The sequence below is a fragment of the Nestor notabilis genome, unplaced genomic scaffold (assembly GCF_000696875.1).
Source record: "Nestor notabilis isolate BGI_N333 unplaced genomic scaffold, ASM69687v1 scaffold27039, whole genome shotgun sequence".
NCBI classification, from domain to species: domain Eukaryota; kingdom Metazoa; phylum Chordata; class Aves; order Psittaciformes; family Psittacidae; genus Nestor; species Nestor notabilis.
In genome coordinates this window covers 7354-26086 of record NW_009944517.1, presented here as the reverse complement: position 1 = coordinate 26086, position 18733 = coordinate 7354, and the positions used below count along the sequence as shown (strand labels likewise).

The 18733-nt window shown below is 54.2% G+C and overlaps 1 protein-coding gene across 1 annotated transcript in view; it reads right to left on the bottom strand.

Moving 5' to 3' along the window:
• Window positions 1-5: 5 nt before the first annotated feature.
• LOC104411910 (laminin subunit alpha-5-like) overlaps window positions 6-18733 on the bottom strand; it is a gene marked incomplete at both ends in the record, with an annotated part of 25939 nt that continues 7211 nt past the window's right edge. The window contains 46 exon segments of the mRNA XM_010022457.1: window positions 6-36; window positions 118-248; window positions 450-590; window positions 864-996; window positions 1369-1520; window positions 1709-1840; window positions 2304-2466; window positions 2591-2724; window positions 2860-3013; window positions 3404-3540; window positions 3827-4012; window positions 4231-4373; window positions 4760-4939; window positions 5060-5173; window positions 5256-5358; window positions 5640-5781; window positions 6002-6156; window positions 6233-6349; window positions 6442-6638; window positions 7141-7311; window positions 7866-7977; window positions 8885-8995; window positions 9073-9224; window positions 9296-9439; window positions 9701-9796; window positions 9799-9871; window positions 10341-10441; window positions 10974-11188; window positions 11789-11869; window positions 12112-12239; window positions 12522-12635; window positions 13216-13446; window positions 13704-13787; window positions 13876-13977; window positions 14156-14317; window positions 14662-14802; window positions 15364-15508; window positions 15628-15762; window positions 15815-15884; window positions 16071-16172; window positions 16175-16281; window positions 16557-16672; window positions 17462-17601; window positions 17769-17895; window positions 18295-18496; window positions 18648-18733. The exon segment at window positions 18648-18733 is cut by the window's right edge and continues 13 nt beyond it. Of these exon segments, the coding sequence (XP_010020759.1) occupies window positions 6-36; window positions 118-248; window positions 450-590; window positions 864-996; window positions 1369-1520; window positions 1709-1840; window positions 2304-2466; window positions 2591-2724; window positions 2860-3013; window positions 3404-3540; window positions 3827-4012; window positions 4231-4373; window positions 4760-4939; window positions 5060-5173; window positions 5256-5358; window positions 5640-5781; window positions 6002-6156; window positions 6233-6349; window positions 6442-6638; window positions 7141-7311; window positions 7866-7977; window positions 8885-8995; window positions 9073-9224; window positions 9296-9439; window positions 9701-9796; window positions 9799-9871; window positions 10341-10441; window positions 10974-11188; window positions 11789-11869; window positions 12112-12239; window positions 12522-12635; window positions 13216-13446; window positions 13704-13787; window positions 13876-13977; window positions 14156-14317; window positions 14662-14802; window positions 15364-15508; window positions 15628-15762; window positions 15815-15884; window positions 16071-16172; window positions 16175-16281; window positions 16557-16672; window positions 17462-17601; window positions 17769-17895; window positions 18295-18496; window positions 18648-18733 (6093 nt within the window).

The following is an 18733-nucleotide window of genomic DNA, read 5'->3' as shown; positions in this document are numbered from 1 at the left end:
GTGTTCTGCAGCTCATCGTCCACGTACAGCCGGACCCTGCGGGGACGAGCAGTGGGAGCTAAGCAGGTCCCCGTGGCCACGGTCACCCCGTTCCCCGTGCACCGCCAGGGCACGTACCCACGGGCATCGCTGTAGAAGGCCACGTAGTGGGTCCTGTCATCCGCATAGACATTTTCAGTGGTGACTTCAGTTTCCAGCAGGTTCAAGGCCAGCTGGCCCCTTTGGAGGGATACCTGGCATGTCCCTTCCTGCAGAAAGCATCACCCCATTGCTGCTCAGCAGCTGAACCCCAAGAAGGGCCCATTTCCCCACTGCCCTCCAGGAGCTCAGGGCACAGATCTCACTGTGGATTCACTCCCTGGACCCACCAAAATCCCACCTTTCCCACGGGGGAGCAGCACCATCCCCAGAGCAGGAGGTGATGATTCTGCCCCACTGCAGGTGCCCACCTGGGTGGTGTGATGGTAGAGCAGCCCCTCGTGTTGGCTGGTCTGGAAGCTGAAGCCGCTGTAGAAGTCCCGCAGCCCCGGTACGTCTTTCAGGGCCAGGGTCAGGTAGCCATGGCCATGGACACTGACTGAGCGAGCCACCTGTGAGGGACACCATGGACACAAGGTGAGAGCCTGACCCTGGTGTAGCACGGTGCTGGGAGGATGACTGAGGTGCTTAGGTCCTTGCTGGGTCTAGGAGGTGCTATGGCCAACCCTGCAGAGCACCTCACCATGACCCCTCTGCACTGAGGACCTGGGGGTTTATGCTTGTTTCTATGTGAATGAGGGGAGATCAGACCTGTCTTGTGGTTCCTGTGCTCTCTTTCCCCAGCAGACCCTTTCCCCATCATGCCAACCAGGCCTTGTACTTACCAGGAGGTCTGAGGTGCACCCATAGCTCACGCCAACAGTGCTCATGCGCTTCAGGTCGACGTATTTGCCGAGAGCCTTCAAGCCCTTCATACATCCCCTGATGGGCCCACCCGTGGGGAAGAGTGCTTTCAAGCTGCAGAGAAGCAAGCAGTGTTACGAGAACAGCTCCAGATGCAGGATCCAGCCCTGGGTAAGGAATGTTCCTGCAGCCCTTTAAACAGAATGCCTGGGAAAAACCCAGGATGGCCACAGCTATTTCCAGTGCTTCAGGCACAAGGCTGCTCCAAAGCACATCAAAGGAGAACTCAGTGACATCCACCAGCACCTCATGAGAGATGGAGATGTCCCATCCTCAAAAGCTCACAGTGATGGGTAGGAAATCACCCCTCAGAGCTTCAGTAGGGCCCCAACAGCCCTGGCTGTGGCTGAGAAAGGGCTGGGGCCACACGAGGGACATTGGAGGGGAAGATGTGGACTTTCCCACCCCACTGCAGGCTGGACCCACCTGGGGGGCAGTACATCTGGGGGCACACCACCCAGGTAGTAGGAGACAGCGTTCTCCAGGGAGTTCTCCTGCTCCACCATGAAGATGGTGAGGCGCTCCAGCCGCACCAGGATGCGCTTCTTGTTGTTCATTTTGAGGAGGAAAATCTGGATCTGGAGACAAGAGAAGGAAAATGATCTGATGATGATCTGCCAGCCCGAGGCAATTAAGTCCAGTACGAGATGTCTGCTTCATGGCTCCAGTCAAACAACTTCTTGCAGCTCTCCACCCCCCAAAACCAAGGGTTTGGGTGCCCCCCTATCCTCTGGCTGAGGAGCCCTCTAAGTGAGCTCCCACTTACCGCTTTGTTTGTGGTGCTGCTGATGGTGAGGGAGGAAGAGTTGCTGCTGGGTTTTGCCATCTCCAGGCCAGAGCTGAAGTCATAGTAAAGCACCAGCTTCCCATCCCGGATGGCCAGACATAGGAACTGACCCTGGGGGAGACAGGATGGACACTCAGCCCCATGTCCTAGTCACGGCACTGAGCCCGACCTGCCCTTTAGCGCTGGTGGGAGCAGGTCCCACTGCCAGTGCCCCAGTGTGTTGCTGTCCCAATTATTGGGGATTTGCAAAGAGCAGCCCTGCAAGCTGGAAATGCTCCGTGCAGCGCTGCCTGCCCCAGGGAACCCTGGCCCAGCTCGGAGGGGTCTGTGCATGACTGCTCTCCAAGTACAGAGGAGTCCCTCCAGCACCAGACAAGCGATTGCTGTGAGATCTGGGTCCAGCCCTCTTGTGGCTTATAACAATAGTGCAGAAATACGGCTCAAAGCAGCCCTGCCATCTCAAAATCCCTCTTCTCTCCTGTGTCCTGAACTTGGGAATGCCTGCAACTGGGGCTGGGATTGCCCCAGCCCACCAGCTGAGGGGTAAAGGTTCCCCAGGGGAGAAGGCACCTGCCTGGTTCTCCAGGAAGAAGAGGATGCCGTTGTAGGAGACCACCCGGATCTCCTGCTCGAAGCGCTTGGTCGTGCCAAACTGGCTCTCAAACTTGATCTCTGCGTAACCAGTGCCATCGAAGTAGGAGCCATCAGTCAGCCAGGGGTCTCCTGTGGACTTGGACCTGAGCCACGCAAGAAGAGGCCCAAGGCATCACTCCAAAGCCAACTACAGTGCTCTGGGGCAGCTGAGGGTCATGGTAAGTGCCACAGACCAGCGGTGCCTCTGGCCTGGGTGCAGTGCCTTACCTTGCACAGGGCTTCTCAGTGGTGGTATCCAGCTGGAAGGTGTGTTGGAAGTTGTACAGACTCACCACCTCCTCATTCAGGGTGTCCAGCTCCAGGCATCCCCGGTAGTTGGGATAACGCAAAGTGGGAGGAGGCTGGGAATGAAACCAGAGAGTGAAGGCAAGTTTGGTCTTGGTTCCCCCATGAAATCAAGGTATTTTTGTCCCCAAGAATCTCCAAAGATATCACTGATGCCCCCTAAAAGCTTCCCTCCCTGCTGCCCGTCTCACCGTGAAGCTGGAGGGGTAGCCTCCCACGTAGAAGACCACGTTGCGCGGGTCGAGGTTGAGCAGCCCCTGCTCCCCCTTGGCCACACTGTCTCCCTTGGTCTCGTGCACTGTCTGCCTCTCCACGATCACTGACATGTGCCCATACTGCAGGATCCTGCAGCAGGGAGGGGTGATCAAGTCAAGGGGAGACACCCAAAGAGGAGCAAACCCTCCCTGAGTCAAGGGCCTCCCCACACAGCTCTACCAAAAAGGAGTCAGCACTCAAGTTGTCAGCGCTGACACATGGCTGAATGGACCCTCTGTGAAGAGTTTCATCTCTCATCTCCTGCAGCCACTCCCAGACCCTCCATGACCTGGTAAGACACCACCTCCCTGTGAATTCTTCTGGGTATCTCAGTACTATTTAGGGATGACTGGATGATGGAGTCCACAGCACTTCTCCAAGCCCAGGGCCTGTCTATGCTTGGGCACAGCACTACCCACGATCCCTGCAGGAGCATTCTCCCACTGAACTTCAATGGGATGAGTCCCATCGGTCTCCTACCTGTTGATGCTGATGGTGGCAAACTGCTCTCCAATATCCTCATCAACGCTTAGGGAGGCTGGCTCCTCGGTGCCCAGTTTGTAGACCCACTGCACCCTACGGTCCTTGAGCACAATGCCCAGGTAGTCTCCAGTGGCCTGAACACAGGGAGAGACAGAGCCACATGTTGGCATCTGGGACAGGCAGGAGTGATGCTCTCCCTGATGCTCCCAGTGCTGCACTGGCCAAACACCCCCATTCACACTGCTCTCCCCATCCACTTCCAACTAGGCTGAGAGCTCCATCCATTGCCCGTTTGTGTTCTCACAAAGACACTCAGGGAGCAGATGAAGGGTAGGGGGCTGATGTCCAGGTGTGACCCACCACTGACACCACCACCATGGGCTCCTGCAGCCCTCCTCCTGCCTGCACACCCCGACTCACCTCCCGGCTGCCCAGGTACATGACGAACCGCCCCTCCTCTGTCCCGTCCTGCCGCCGCTGCCGGCTCCTGGGCTCGGGGGTTTGGATGTAGAATTTGAGGGATGTGTATGCTGCCAAGTCCTGCAGGTTGGTGGGCATCCGGACCTGCACACCTGAGCTGCCGTTGAACTTCATGGGGACTTTCACCTGGAGGGAGACAAGCCTCATGGCACTGAAACCATTACTGCTGCCTGTCTCATTGCTGCCAGCTCTACTCAGCCAAAGCATTTTCTGGAGTCCTCCTATGAGAATGGGACTCTGCCTGTGGTCCCAGAGCTCTTGCAGGCACCCCTTCCTTTGGATACCACCCTCAGGTAAGACCTCATGCACCCCAAGCCCTCAGCACCTCCCTCCCATGAGCCTACCTTGCTGGAGGCATTCCTCGCCTGCGTGATGAGCTGACGGATCCTCACGATGTTCTCTGACACGGTGGCATTTTTGTTCCTCCTGTTCTCCAGGCTGCTCAGCTTCCCCAGCAGCAGCGGGATGGTGCTTTCCAGGCTGGACACTGGGGTTGGAGAGGAGCCAGGGTGTTTGGAGGTTAGTGAGGAAGGAAGATGTGAAGTTCAGGTGGGTTTGAGACAGGCAAGTCGTGGCACAGCTGGGAGCAGAGCCACAGAATGATCCCCTAAATCCAGCAGCCTTGATGGGGGGTTGTGAAAATGCTCACATGCTCTAGTGTGTGCAGCAGTAAAGGTATAGGTGATACAGACACTACAGGGAGGGAAACTAAAATGAAGTTCCAGGACTTAAAGCACCCAATATGGCTGCTACCTCCCTCTATTCTTGACCTGGAGCTGCAAAGCACAGCTTCCAAAAGCACAGAGCTCTCTGGGGACATCTGTCCATGCACTGGCTCATGCCAGACTCAGCCCTGGCAGCCCCAGCACTCACCAGATTTCCTGGCATCCTGGACTGCCTGGTTCAGGTCTTCATTTCTAAGGTCTCCATACTGGTCTTTCCACTCATCCAGATTCTTCTTCATGCTGCTCAGGGTATCTTCCACTCTCGCAGCTGTTTCATTGGCCTCGGCAGCTGCTGCTTTGGCATTCTGGATTGCTTCTTTAGTGTCCTCTGAAAAGAAAGGAGAAAAACCAGGTGGATGGCCAGGAACAGGGAGGAAACACCCTCAGGTCACAGCCTGGGCACAAGGAAGGGAGCAGAGAGAACCAGTCTACTTATGCCAGAACAAACCTTGGTCCCTGCCCAGCATGTCTTGCGCAGACTGGAGCTGGCTCAGGAGCTGCTCCTTCTTCCCACGGAGGTCAGCCAGCTTGTCCTTTGCTGCCTGCAGAGTACCTTTAATTGCTGCAATTAGAAATGCAGACGCTGCAAGTTAGATCCCAGTCCAGCCTGAAGGACATCGCACCCTGCAAGGAGCCTCTCTCACCCTCGTTGAGCTTTCTCTGCTCTCTCCTCACAGCCTCCTCCAGGTTGCTGCTGTTCCTCTTCAGCTCATTAGAGATGGCCCCGAGATTTTCTGATATGACATTCTGTAAGACAAACGTGCTGCCTGGGATGCTGAAGAGGAACTCACTGGACACAGAAATGCTTGTTCAGACAACTGCAGTGGGGTGTGCTGCTGGGGCATGATGTGGCAACCCAGATCCCCAGATTCCAGCCATGGCAGAGGCTCCAGTCCCCAGCACAGAACAAAGTGCTCAGTGTCAGAGGGAAGGGGCAGCACAGCCCTGTGTGCGGGTGTGAAAAGCTGAAGGACTGTTGTGGGAGTTTGGCTTTTGCTCATCTTCATGGGGCTCCCCATAGCACGTACCATCAAGGCCTCACCAGCTGCCTCGTCTGCATCGTGGGCTGCTCGCTCGGCTTTTCTCACAGCCTCAATGATGCTGGCGTAGGCGTTGGAGGCATCGATCGCCCGCTGGATAAAGCCATCCTGGTTTGTGCCCTGGATAATGCTGCGATGGAAGACGAAGACATCAAGTCCACAGGGAACACTCAGGCTGGCCCATGCCCCTACAGACAAACCCCTATGGGCTCTTCATCACATGTGCTCCAGGATAAAGCCTTGGAGATGGTACCCACTGTTGCCCTGCCATGGTGTAGGCTGCAGTTTCCCATCCCTAACTCTGGTAGGAGATGGTCTGAGATGAGTGAGTGCCAGGACCAGTGCCTCACCTGGACAGGTTCCTTGCCAGCTCATCCAGGAGCCGGGCATGCTCCTCTGCCTGTTCCACAATGGGGATCTTGCTGCTGGCTGGGGAGAACTTCTTGACCCGCTCAGTCAGGGGCAGCTTTGCCCCATCTAGCAGGGCTGCTAGCTTCTCATACTCCTGCAAGGACACACAGCACTCCTAAGGGCTGCCACCCCTCATGCTCTGCCCATGCTGAAGCATCTCTATCACTCACCTCCTTTGCACTCTCCATCTTCTGTAGGAAGTCAGAGACCTGGGCCAGGGAGTCCTTTGCCATCCTCAGGGTCTCCTGCACCAGTGCATGCTGCTTTTGGAGTTCACGGCTCTTATGCTAGACACACAGATACAGGGTTAGGTATCAGCGAGGCTGGGGTAGGCCCCCCTCACTGCATGGCACGGTGGGACCTCCTGCTGAAGGTCTACCTGATTCTCCTCCAGGTTGTTTCGGTTCAGGCTGTTCAAGTCCTCTGTCTGCCTAGTTTTGTTCACTGCCTCATTGAGGGCATCACGGAGATCCATCAGCTGGGAGCTGTGCTGTGCCAGCCGGTCCCGGATGCTGCTCACCAGGTCCTGGTTGGACTCCCAGCGCGTGTGCAGCTCGTTCTTCACCCGATGCAGCACTGAGGATGGAGGAGATGAGAACTGTTGCTAATTCACCTTCTTGTGTTAAAGGGCTCTTTCTGTACTTGGCTGCTGAAAAGCTCGGTTCTGGTCTCATCTGGCAGGTATCAAGGCCAGAAGTGATCATCTTCCCTCCCTCCCTTCAGCTTAGATAGCAAATGATCTCATCCAAGATTGTCTCCAAACACCCCAGTGTTGGTAAGAGGGATGGGATGATTCTAAGTGTTGTAATTTTTGGTCATCAAACAGAAACACCCAATTAGTAAAATCTGCTCTAAAATTTGCCTTGAGGGTAAAGGAACCACAAATGATCCCATTGGAGTGTCACAGGGCACTCTGAAACTACCGTCAAACTTGTTGGGGGTGCCTCTTTATTAACAGCACTCTCCAAACATGACCATGATGTGTAGGGTCCACATGGGCTCCAAGCCAGGCTATCAGGAATGGGTAGACCCAGCAGGATCTGTGCAGCCCTGTCCTGTGCCACTGAGCCAGACTCACACTTCTGGGCCTCCTCGTGCTCACGCTTTGCCAGCTCTTCCTGGCTGCCCAGACTCCGCTCCTTCATCTCCCTCAGCATTCTTTCCACCTCAGCCATCTTCTGACGAAACTCCTCAGTGGAGGTGGTGCTGGTGTTTGCTGCCCCAAACCTGGCCATCTGCCGCACCAAGTCTGCAGAGAAATCCAGCTCCCCCGTTAGCATGGACCAACCCAGCTCCTCATAAACCCCCCAAAGATCTTTCTTACATCAGCCTCAGCAACCTGCAGCCAGCTTTCAAGCAGCACTCAGGCACCCAAACCACTCGAGATCACTCAGAGGTATTGCCCCATGTTTCTGTCTCCTTGGCCACTACCAGCAATGCACACTGCATCCCAAGCGTCATTTTTTGGCTTTACCTCCTCTCCTAGATCTGGTCACCCCTGTTTTGCTAAACCTCTCCTGAAGCTGTAGTGCAGCTTGACCCAGTTTTATGCATTTTAATAACACTTGTGCAAGTTTAATGTGTTTTTTTCCAAAGACTGTGCTTAGCCAAACAACGGGACTCGCAATAAGCCTGGTCAAAATAAAAGCCAGAATTCTGCTAGGATCTTCATTTCATTTGTATTTCCCTATGTTGTCTCCATGGCTCTTTGTAAGTGATGCAGTACTTGGTGCTGTTTGAAAGCAAGAGCGTGGCATTCCCAGCACGAAAAAGCCCACAGAGCAAAGACTCTTCTTTACTCACCTGTAATGCCCTTCTGAATGCTTTGGATATTTAGCAGGAGCTGCTCCCCCCTCTGGTAAGTCTCTCGTGTGTGCTGGTCAATACGGTTTGCTTCTCTGTGTGTCATTGTCATCTACAACAAACACTGGTTTAGCTGAAGTATGAGATTACGTTTTACTTGATTTGTCAGCAGTAAAGATGTTCCAAAAAGACACACAAGACTTGGGAATGTGCAGTTTTTGAGGTCCTTGAACCATTTCTCCTCCAACAGCCTGCCCTTTGCTGCTCACCTACGAGGCATTTAGTGATGGTCTTATTTAGCATCCTCAGGGAAGAAGCAATAAATGTAGCTCCAATGCAACAGGCTCTGGATCCTGAAACCACAGAGGACAATACTGTCCTGCACTCTTAACTCAGGGAAAGCCCCACCTGGGTCCTGACCAGGACACAAGAAGAGATGGAGGGCTGCAGTTTGGCCATCCAGAGCATAGATGTACGTATACACAGAGGCAGTTTGGTCAGGGAAGTACACCATCAACTAGAGACGTTTCCTTCTCCCTTAGATCAGGAGCAGGCAGTTTATAAATAACATCAAACCTAGCTCAGTTTTCAAGTTCTCTGAAGACCCAGCTGGTATTTTTTAGACTAAGGACTCTCTAAGGAATGTTACAATAAAAAGGTTTGACTCATCTGCTGACAGGGCCCAGGCTCTCCCTTTGGGATGGACCTCTAGATGTTTATGCTCCTTCCTGATATGCTCCTTCTATAAATTACATTTTACTGGATTTATTTTTAGTGGTTAAAGTTGGAGCTGCCTCAAAACCAAGTAATAAGTCAAGAAACAATTATCAGTATCACAATATCACAGCCTTCCTAGAGAGTTGTGCAGGTAATCTAGCTCGAGCATCTGAGACCCTGACACCCAAGCCTAGTGCTGGTGGGGCAGGAGATCCATCCCGCCTGAATCAAGGCTCCTCAGCCTTCAAAACCTTCAATTTAGGTAAAGTGCTCTGGAAATGGAAGATGAGGAAATAACTGACTTTGTGCTGCAGTGCGTTCAGGTCCTGTGTGAGGTCCACGTTCTCATCCTCCAGCTCATCAGCCCGTTGTCTGACCTTGTTCAGGGCTCTCTGGTACTCACGGAGCTGGTTCTGGAAAAAAGAGAGACAGAATCAGACCAACGGACCAGGAAACGTGGGCAGAAAGTGATGTTAAATCCTCCACGTACAGCGATGGTCGCCATGGTGCTGTTGAAACCATGGAGGCGAGCCCAGGCGATGGAGCTGGCGTTGAGGTTGAGCAGCTGGCTGCGAATGGAGGGGAAGGACATCTCGATGCTCTGCAGGTCCTCCAGCAGAAGCAGGACACAGCTATCACACACTGCCAGGGGAACAGAGCCATCAGCACAGGCCCCTTCCTTGGCTTCCCTCCCCTTTCCCCAGGACACAGACCTTCACACCTCACGCTGTCCGGGCCATTTGCCACAGGGATCTCATACTGGTGCATGCAGACGTCGCACTGCTTCCCCGTCAGCCCGTTGGAACAAGTGCACTCCCCAGTGCGTGGGTCGCAGGAGCCTCCTCTGCACTCACACTCTGCCAAGTTTAATAACAGGAAAGTGGCATCACTTTGTGCTGTTACCACCCCGGAGAGAGGGGAAGGAGTGGTTTTAGTCCAGCTGTGCAACTGAACCTCTGCTTATTATCTACATGCCACTGCTGGGGGTTCCCCTAACAACAAGCACAGGACCTCGGGCACCAGCCAGTTGTTTTCCACCTGGAACAGCTTGACTTGCCACCAATACCGCGTCCCACTCCTCCCCATGCAGGACCCAACACCCGGGAAGCAGGACTCACTCATGCAGCCGCTCTTGCTGAAGCCCCAGTATCCCGGGGCACACTGGTGGCAGCGGGGGCAGCTGACCCCGGGGACGCCAGCGGACCGGTTTTTCAGCCACTTCCCACCGCGCCGACGTCGCAGTCACACCTCCGGCAGCCAGAGCATCCCTCGAAGCCATAGTATCCCTCCTAGGGAAAAGCAGGACAGTGGGTGACCTGTTCAACATGCCTTCCTGCTGGGGATGGCTCAGGCGATGTGAAACCCCAGCCTGACTTTCTAGGCGTGTTTTGGCCATCACAAAACTCGTACCAATACGGCAAAGATGTGGAGCTGCAGTAAGAACCCAGACACACCACAGCACTGCCCTGAAAACCTGCCTTGCCCTGCAATACCCCCACTGGGTGCATACAGGAAAATTGGGTTTATTGCAGTTTCCTAAAGGTTACCACATTACTGGTATGGCTGCAGGTGAAGGCTGCCTCCATTGCTTGCTGCCAGGTCCTTATCAGGCTTTTGCCTATTAAGGATCAAGTAAATCCAGCTCAACCCCTTGGCTGCCAGCACTGCTCTGCACACAGGCCCAGGGACATCACAAGGAGCTGCCCCTTGTCCCTCGTCCAAGAACAGGCACCATCCCAGCATGCAGATGGCCCTTACCTCGCAGCGGTCACAGTGGTGGCCTGTCACTCCAGGCTTGCAGAAGCACTGGCCAGTTTGTGGATGGCACGAGTCAGTCCCACAAGGTGAACAGTTGCACTCTGCCAGGGAAAAGCACACCCAGTTATACACTCAAGAACCTGCTCAGCCACTCACAAACCTTATTCCTAACAGGGAATCCTGTTTTTTGCTTATGCCTCACAGTGAGAGCAAAGTCAGAGCAGAGTTTGTCTCCTCTTGGATTTGCTCTTCCTGACAACTTATTCCCATGACACCTGCCCAAGGCAGACCCCCTTTTGTGAGCTGCAATTTGGCTGCAGAAGGAGATGAGCAGTGCTGGGAGTGGACTGCAAACCCACGCTCCCGAGGGTAGCTGCTCAGGGCAAGGTTGTTGCAGCCTGGGTGCGGTTTGGCAGCTGGCATTCGGGGGTGGATTAGAGGTTTTGGAGTTGTGATGCTGGAGGGCAGGTTTTGGGAGTTGGTGTTTTAAATTATCATAGTCTTTAGAGGATGCCTGCAACGTGTGTAACCAAGAGTGTGACTCACTGGGGCGATGCACAGCATGGCTAAGGAGCTCAACACATTCACAGTCAGTCTGTCCACCCTCCCCTACTTGCTGCCTGCCCCACTCACGTGTGCAGTTCTTGGCTGACACTGCATCCCCGTAGTAGCCAGGGGCACAGAGCTCGCACCGCGTGCCGGCCGTGTGGTGCATGCACCCAGTGCAGGCGCCCGTCAGGGAGTCACAGCTGCTGAACAGCATGTTGGGATCCGTGTTCCCGCTGCAGTCACAGGGCTGGCACGAGCTGCCAATCACCAAGGGATTGCCATAGTATCCTGGGGCACACCTGGAGAAATACAGTGCGTTAAAACACAGTCAGGGCACAAGGGGGATCCTCCAGCTTATACCTGCACCATGCTCGAGTTGTGCAATTCCAACTCTGCGAGCATCCAACAACTGTAACTGCTGCAACCCTCAGGGATCTCAAAGCACTTTGTGTTTTGCCTCATGGTACCACAGAAAGGTGCCTTTATCTCAGACTGCAAGTCAAGGCAAGGCACAGATAAGTAATACACCCACAGTAACACACAGTTTCAGCAGCGAAAACAGCAAAAGGGCATCTGCAGGCTGAAAAGGATTGAAAGAAATGCTGCCAGAACAAAGCAGACTGTGGGCAGAGCCAAGTTTTCCTCTGCAGTCTTTACTAGGACAACTTACAACAACCACCCCATCCCTGCAAGTGTTTCCTCATCCCTGGCAGTGTTCAAGGCCAGGTTGGACAGAGCTTTGAGCAACCTGGTTTAGTGGAAGGGGGTGGGAACTAGAGCAAAGATCCTTTCCAACCCAAACCATTCTATGATTCTATGAACTTCTCTTCTGCCACAGTAGTGGCTGCATGGGACTAGTGTGTTTGAGGCCCAAGAAACACAGATGACATCCTCCTTACCGCTCACAGTTGGGTCCAGCGTACCCAGGCTTGCAGAGGCACTGTGTGTTGGAGCCCTTGTGGACACAACCGACAGCAAAACTGAAATGAGAAGAGGTAAACAGGAAGGTGCAGTTGTCTCTGACGTGGTGCCAGGGGAACTGATCACTTGGTGTGGGCTGCTGGGACCTTGGGTATGAGGGTATGGACATGGTTTGGGGCCGTGGACAAGGCTGGCAGTGAGACACCTGCCAGTGCCAAGCCGGTGCTCTGATGTGGCACATCGTGGTTCCCAGTGGTCAAACAGTGAGGCCAAAAGGGCAATCCCATCCAAGGGTGCTTACTTGTTGGAGGCAACTGAAAGAGGGCACGGACATCCAACACACTGCAGGGCTTCTTCAGCAGAGTGGCTGCCCACGTAGCCATCCTTGCATCGCTCACAGTGGTCTCCCTCTGTGTTGTGCTGGCAGTTCTGCAAAGAAAAGGCAGGCTATGGGCCCAGCGCTGACAGCAAGAACTGGTGGGTTGTACAAAGAATTCCCCAGCAGAAATCTGGATGCTTCAGTCCCTCCTCTTTCCCAGAGCTGTCTTGCACCCTAAGCTGACCCTGAGAGGGACCAGCTCTGAAATGGTACATGCAACTAATGCAACAATTCAGGCACAGTCCTGCTCAGTTAGCATGTGAAGAGCTTTTTAACCACATGCTTCAGACCTTATAACTCCAAAATATCATGCTGCTTCACTGTTTACTTACCAGGCATATCCCAGAGCCTGGCAGGCACTGATCTGAGTGGCCATTGCAATGACATGGGATGCATTTTCCCAGGAAGAGCCCCTTGGTGTCCCTGTAGTAACCTGGAGCACATTCCTGAGGAGGGAGAAAAGGACAGAGATCTGAAACCCAGCCCAATACATTCAGGCAAAGCAAAGAAACAAACTTAGTTCCCATGACAGAATTCCCACAGAATTCCCACAGGGTTGTACTGGTGGAGAAGAGATTAAAAGCAACAATGAAGACTTTTCAGTGTAGCTCCTTCCTGCTCCTTGTCAATAGGAGATAATCAGACAGACAGAAGAACCTATTTCAAGTTACTACATGCATGTAATTTTAGTCTGCAACACCTGAACAATTTCCCCATCACGCCTCTTCCAAGAGGGCAGATGCAGCTAATGCATCTCTCCCAGGTGCACTGTGTTATGGTGGGAGGGGAGCTGGAGCAGGCTGGTGTGGGGGAGATTTGTTCCTTCCTCCAGCACAACTTGAGCTGTAATTGTAACTAAAGCCCTCAGGGGCCGGCTTGGAAGCTGGTACTCTGGCACTACTGCTTTGCACAAACATCCAAACCCCACAGCTGCCACCTGCACCAAACGCAAGGGGTGGCTGAGACCCAAGATGTGCCTGTTTGACTCCCCTCTGCCTGGAGCAGCATGTCTGCTTTCACCCTTACCTGGCAGGAGTCCCCCTGGTAGTTAGCTGGGCAAAAGCACAGCTCCACGTTGCTGGCACGGGTGCCTGTGGCTGTATCTGTCGCGATCTCCAGGACCACGCGGCGCAGGGACACGGATGAAGAGAGCTGGGAGAAGAGCGCCCGGATCTGCAGCTGTTCCAGGTTTGCCAGCACCATCATGAGCTCCTCTCGAGACACAGGGTTGTGTGTCTCTGTGTGCCTGAAGTTACCCTAGTGGGAGAAAACCTGATGTTACTGGCAGGAAGCACAGGCACCTCACCATCCAGCCCAGGCTTCACTTCCCTGCTGCTGGGATGTCTCCCCTTTGCACACGTAAAACTGCCCTGCCTCTTCACAGCCAGTTCTGCTGCAATTGGCAGCACCTAAAATACTGAGCTCAAAGCGAACTGTCCCTTCTGTCTACAGGCTAATCTTGTTCTTTCAGTGGCACGTGAGCACTTGGTACACACTCATGTGTGCAAACTCACCTCCACCAGCTGCAGCCGGCCTTCATATACCTCCCCTGGGGATGGGTAGGTGCCTTCCAGAAACATGATGTTCATCTGATTTCCCTGGGAGAAAAGCAAGGAAGGTGTCAGTCACCACCTCATCCTGCTCATGCACTAGAGCAGGGGGCACAGGGAACTTCTTGGGCTGCACCTTCAGGATCACATCTGGGCGGGACTCCATGGGGATGAACACGTCCCCCCTCCGCGGGTCGGAGTGCAGCTCATAGCGCAGGTGCCCACCGTAGGAGGAAACCTAAGGGAGAGACAAACTGCACATGTTGCTGCAAGTCCATGCCACTGAGATGAGTCAGAGCTGCCCATGTTCAATCAGAGCACGAGCAGTACCTGCATGCCAGTGGGCATGCTGCTGGCACACGTGGTGGCGTCAGGGATGTGCATGACTGCTGGTCCAGCTGCCACCCTGCTCTTACCTGGTCCCCAAGGTAGGAGCTGGGTGCAACCCAGTAAAGCTCTTGGTAGGCATCTGGGAGGTTCTTGAGATCAGCGTGGAGGAGCTGCTCCTGCAGGCTCAGAGTCGTTGGCACTTCCTGGCGGTCGCTGGTCAACAACAGCCACCCACTCATGTCGATGAACTGTGGGGGAAGAGAAACCTCAGACCTTCTAGTGGAGCTACAGAAAGTATCTGGGTGCTGATGCTCCAGAATAGCATGTCCTAGAGCAGCAGAAAGGATGATAATGGGCTCACGACCTCACGTTTATCCTGATAAAGCCACTGGAAAGCTGAGCACCACCCCTGCCTCCCACCTATGCCATGACTTTCCACCCTGTGAGACCCTAGCGACCAGGAAAAGGGGCTGAAAGTGGGAGGCAGGCACAGGGAGACAAAGATAACCCTTCTCACAGTGTATCTTCTAGAGTGGTAGGGTTAATGCAGGACAGAGCCCACAGGGCTGCAGAGAGACCCAGCTCCTCCCACCTCAGCTCGGTGCTTCTCAGCACTGCGGCAGCGGTCGGTGGCACCAAAGCAGAAGCACTTGGTGCAGCCCTTGGGGTTGCTGGCATCCAAAGAAAACGTCCCCAGGCGGCACTGGTCACACCTCGGGCCCTCCACATTTTCCTGGAAGAGAAGCAAAGCTCAACAGCGTCAGCAGCTTCTCACGAGGCCTTAGTAGAGGACAGAGATGGATGGATGTATGAGTGATCAAAGCACAATGGTGTGATGCTGAAAGAGAATTAAGTAGTCCCTGAACAGGTTTGCTTGCACAGCACCTACCAAGTATTAAATTCACCTGGAGAAAGTGCTTGTGAGCCCTGCAAAGGGGCTGGAGCAGGAAGCTCAGCAGCACTCTGAGTTACTCTGATGTCATGTAGGAGCAGCAGTCAAAAGGGCTACTAGATTTATGGGCTGACCTGGCGCTGGACCCAGACTGCTCACCTCCCTGGCGACAGCCCGAAGTCTTCATGGCCAGGAAAGATGGAGAGGAGGAGTCTTTCAGGGTGCTCTGAACCCAACACCATGCAGGGCAGGCTGGCAGCAGCTCAGGTACACAGGCACTCTCCTTCTCCAGCCCCACTCCCTCCTGGCACACCAGACACCTACAGCCCCCCACACCCACAGCCAGTGTAGGAGAGTCAAGCAAAGGGGAAAAGCATCTTGTGAAGGCATCAAAGAACTGACCTTGCAGTGACACTGCCCTGTGACCGGGTCACACACACTCGCTTCGGTGCCAGCCTGGTGGCAGTCACAGCGCCGGCAGTTGGGGTAGTGGTAGTAGCCAGTGGCACAAAGGTCACACTGTCGCCCGACGATATTGGGCTTGCACCTGGATGGGACAAAGAGCCACAGCATTAGAAACCTCTGCCTTGTGCTCTGCATGGGGAACAGCCACAGCTTGTACGGGCAGCCTGTGTCAATGCCTTACCACCTTCAGGGCTCCCTCACCTGCACTGCCCACTGTCCACGTCGCAGCCTGGCTCCGTCAGCTCCTGCACGCCGGGCCGAGAGCAGTTGCAGTCCTCACAGCCGATGAGGGGGTGGCAGCCGAAGGGCTGGGGGTCACAGACAACACACTCCGGCCTCCGGGGTTTTGCAGCCGAAGGTCTGGGGCTCACAGACAACACACTCCGGCTTCAGGGTGTGCGGAGGGCAGATGCACTGCCCCGTCACCTCATCACAGAGACGTGTCCCGCAGTCACAGGCTGGAAGGGGCAGAAAGGGGCTGTGTTGGAGGGAGCAAGACCCAGGCAGCCAAAGAGAGCACGATGCTCAACTGCTTGAAGGAGCTGGGCTGTTTTCATGTGAGTGGAGCCCAAATAAGCCTCAGCCCTCTAAGAGGCAAAACAGCACATGCTGGGAGAGCAGAAGAGGAGACGGGGACAACTCACGCCTGCAGTTGGGGAAGCCCCAGTAGCCGGTGGCGCAGCGGGAGCACTCTCGCCCGATGACATTGGACTTGCAGGGACACTGCCCGCCGAAGGGCTCCACGGGCTGCCCCGTGCCCCTGCCTCGTGGCACCGGCAGGGCTGGGCCCCGTTGTTGTAGAAGAGGGAGAGTGAGATGGCAGAGTCACGGCAGAACCTCGACGATGTGCTGGGGCTGCAGGGGAAGGCAGGAGTCACCGTGCTGCACCCCCCAGCATCCCACCACCCCAAAATCCAGCAGGATCTCCTGCAGCAACAGGTACTGAATTAGTGGGAGGGAGAGCCCCGTGACACTGAGATCCCCCAAATATGCACAGGTTTGGTCATTAGATAAGGAAAGCCTTAATCAGATCCCTCCCCTGCCACACAGGAAGTCAATGGGTTTTTGCTCCCTGAGGAGTGTGCAGACTGTGGACAGCAAGGCAGCCACCTCAAAGCCAAGGGTCTTACTTGATGTAGAAGCTGCTGATGCCACAGCTGCTGATGAAATCATAGGACTTGTCCAAGGGTTCCTCCTGCAGGTACTGAGAGCTGTAGCTGTCCTCAGGGACCACAAGGATATAATCCTGCAAAGCAAGGACAAGCCAGGCTGAGCCACACAGATGCAGTCTGAAAACAAGCTCACTCAAAAGTCCAAATTAAGCTCACTCAAAAGTCCAAATGCACCCTTAACTTCTCATCAGCTCATTGCTTGCTCAGACAGAACATAACAAAGTGCCAAAGTCCTGGAAAGACCAGGGGTCATCTCTCTACTGGGGTCTGTCCATCAGGGCCCATCTAATCTAATGCTCCACCTAATCTAATGAGGAGTGGCCCAAATTCACTTGAGTAAAAAAAGACAGAATACCCCACAAGGGCAGCACTGGCTCCAGCAGAGGGGCAGGCAGTGACTGTCATCTTAAACTTCTAGACATGGAGGCACCCAGGTTCCAATTCTGCCTTTCAGACATTTATCCAAATTTTGGTCAATCTTCTAATCCTGCTGCCTGAGGATAACAAGGGTTACCTGCTTCTGTGATGGACCTGCCTGGACTAACAGTGCTATGCAGGTGCAAAATACTGCTGGGGCAGGAATAAGGCTTATTCTGGATCATCACAAGCAAAGCTTCAATTTCTGCCTTGTTTTGGTATCAAACCCACACAGTGAAGGTCAACTGTCATATACAGATACTGTCTCTGTGAATTCTGCCCTCAAGTCTACACCACTGAGGTTGGAGATTGCAATTTTCTAGGAGAGTCCAGAAACTGAGTGATGGTGGGAAACACTCCAGTGACAAAAAGCCCAGGACAAACGCCAGTCCTGCTGGACCTGCATGGTCCAGCATGCCCTGGGAGCTTCCCAGGGAGAGACTCACCAGCCACAGCTGCTTGCCCTCTGGCACTCGAACAACCACAGTCAGATCATTATCCGTAACATCCAGGATAATCTGGTCCTCAGAAACTACCAGGCTCCGGCACCCGTAGCCATGTGGGCAGAAATTAGCATTGGTCTGACCTGAGAAGACAACAGATTGGGCCAACGTTTGCCTTGCAGTCCCCATCACACCCTCTCAGTCTGGAAGAGAGGAGTTAGTCTTGCTTCATCATCTTTATCCTCTGGCATGAAAAACTGCCCAGGGCTTCTGCCTGGCAGCAGCCTCCCCAGGTCCCTGCTCTTCTCACCTTGCCAGATGCGCCCACCGTTGATTAACACTTCCACAGGGAAGGTGGGATGGTTGGGCTGGTAGTAGTGTAGGATGAAGGCATAGCGACCCAGGGTCTGGATCCGGGTGTTAAACACAACAGCAGCCTGGCCCAGAACAGGAGAACAAAGAGACAAAACCCCACATCAGACACCTGCACTCACAGCCAGGGTATGGTTTTATTATTGCACAGATTTGTGCTCTTATTGAACAATTGTGAGGCCTTAGACTTTTGGTGAATCAACCCCCCATGTCTCCACACTCCCCCCTCTAATGGTGCCAACTGAAAAGCTTTTCCTGGGTTGAGAACCCAAACAGGGTTGGGTGGAGCTAAGAAAGGAGAATCCATGGGAATTACAGGTTCAGGGACAAGCTCAAAGTCTAGACTGAATTCTGAAAATGCTAATTGCTAAAGCTACACAACAGAGAAGGAAAATCCTCCCTGCCCCACGGTGTCCAGTGTCACAGCACCAGCAAACCAGCCCAACCCACAGCCATGGCACTACCTGTGGTGGCTGCAGGAGGATGAGCTCTGCAGTGGGGTCCACTGCTGTGGGAGGCCGAGGTGCAGGTTCCAACGGGACCCCAGCTGGAGCCACATGAACAGCTTGAGCCAGGGGGACATCAGGGGCAATGGGCAAAGCCTGGCCCCCCTCCAAAATGATCGACTGAGAAAGCTTCAGGAACCTTGAGGGAACACAGGAGCTGCTGCAAAACAAGGAGAAAACAGGATGTAAAGATCTCTGACAAGGAAAGAGAGAGGCTGAAATGGCTCCAAACCTGCGGGAAGCGGGGGAAGCACTTGCTTTTGGAAACAGCCACATTCATGCTACAACCCCGAGGGACCTGAGACTCTTACCTGTTGGGTGAGAACATGCCATGGACACTGATGCAATGCACCTTCGGCTCGATGAACTCCATGGGGAACTGTTCAGAAGGCAAGAG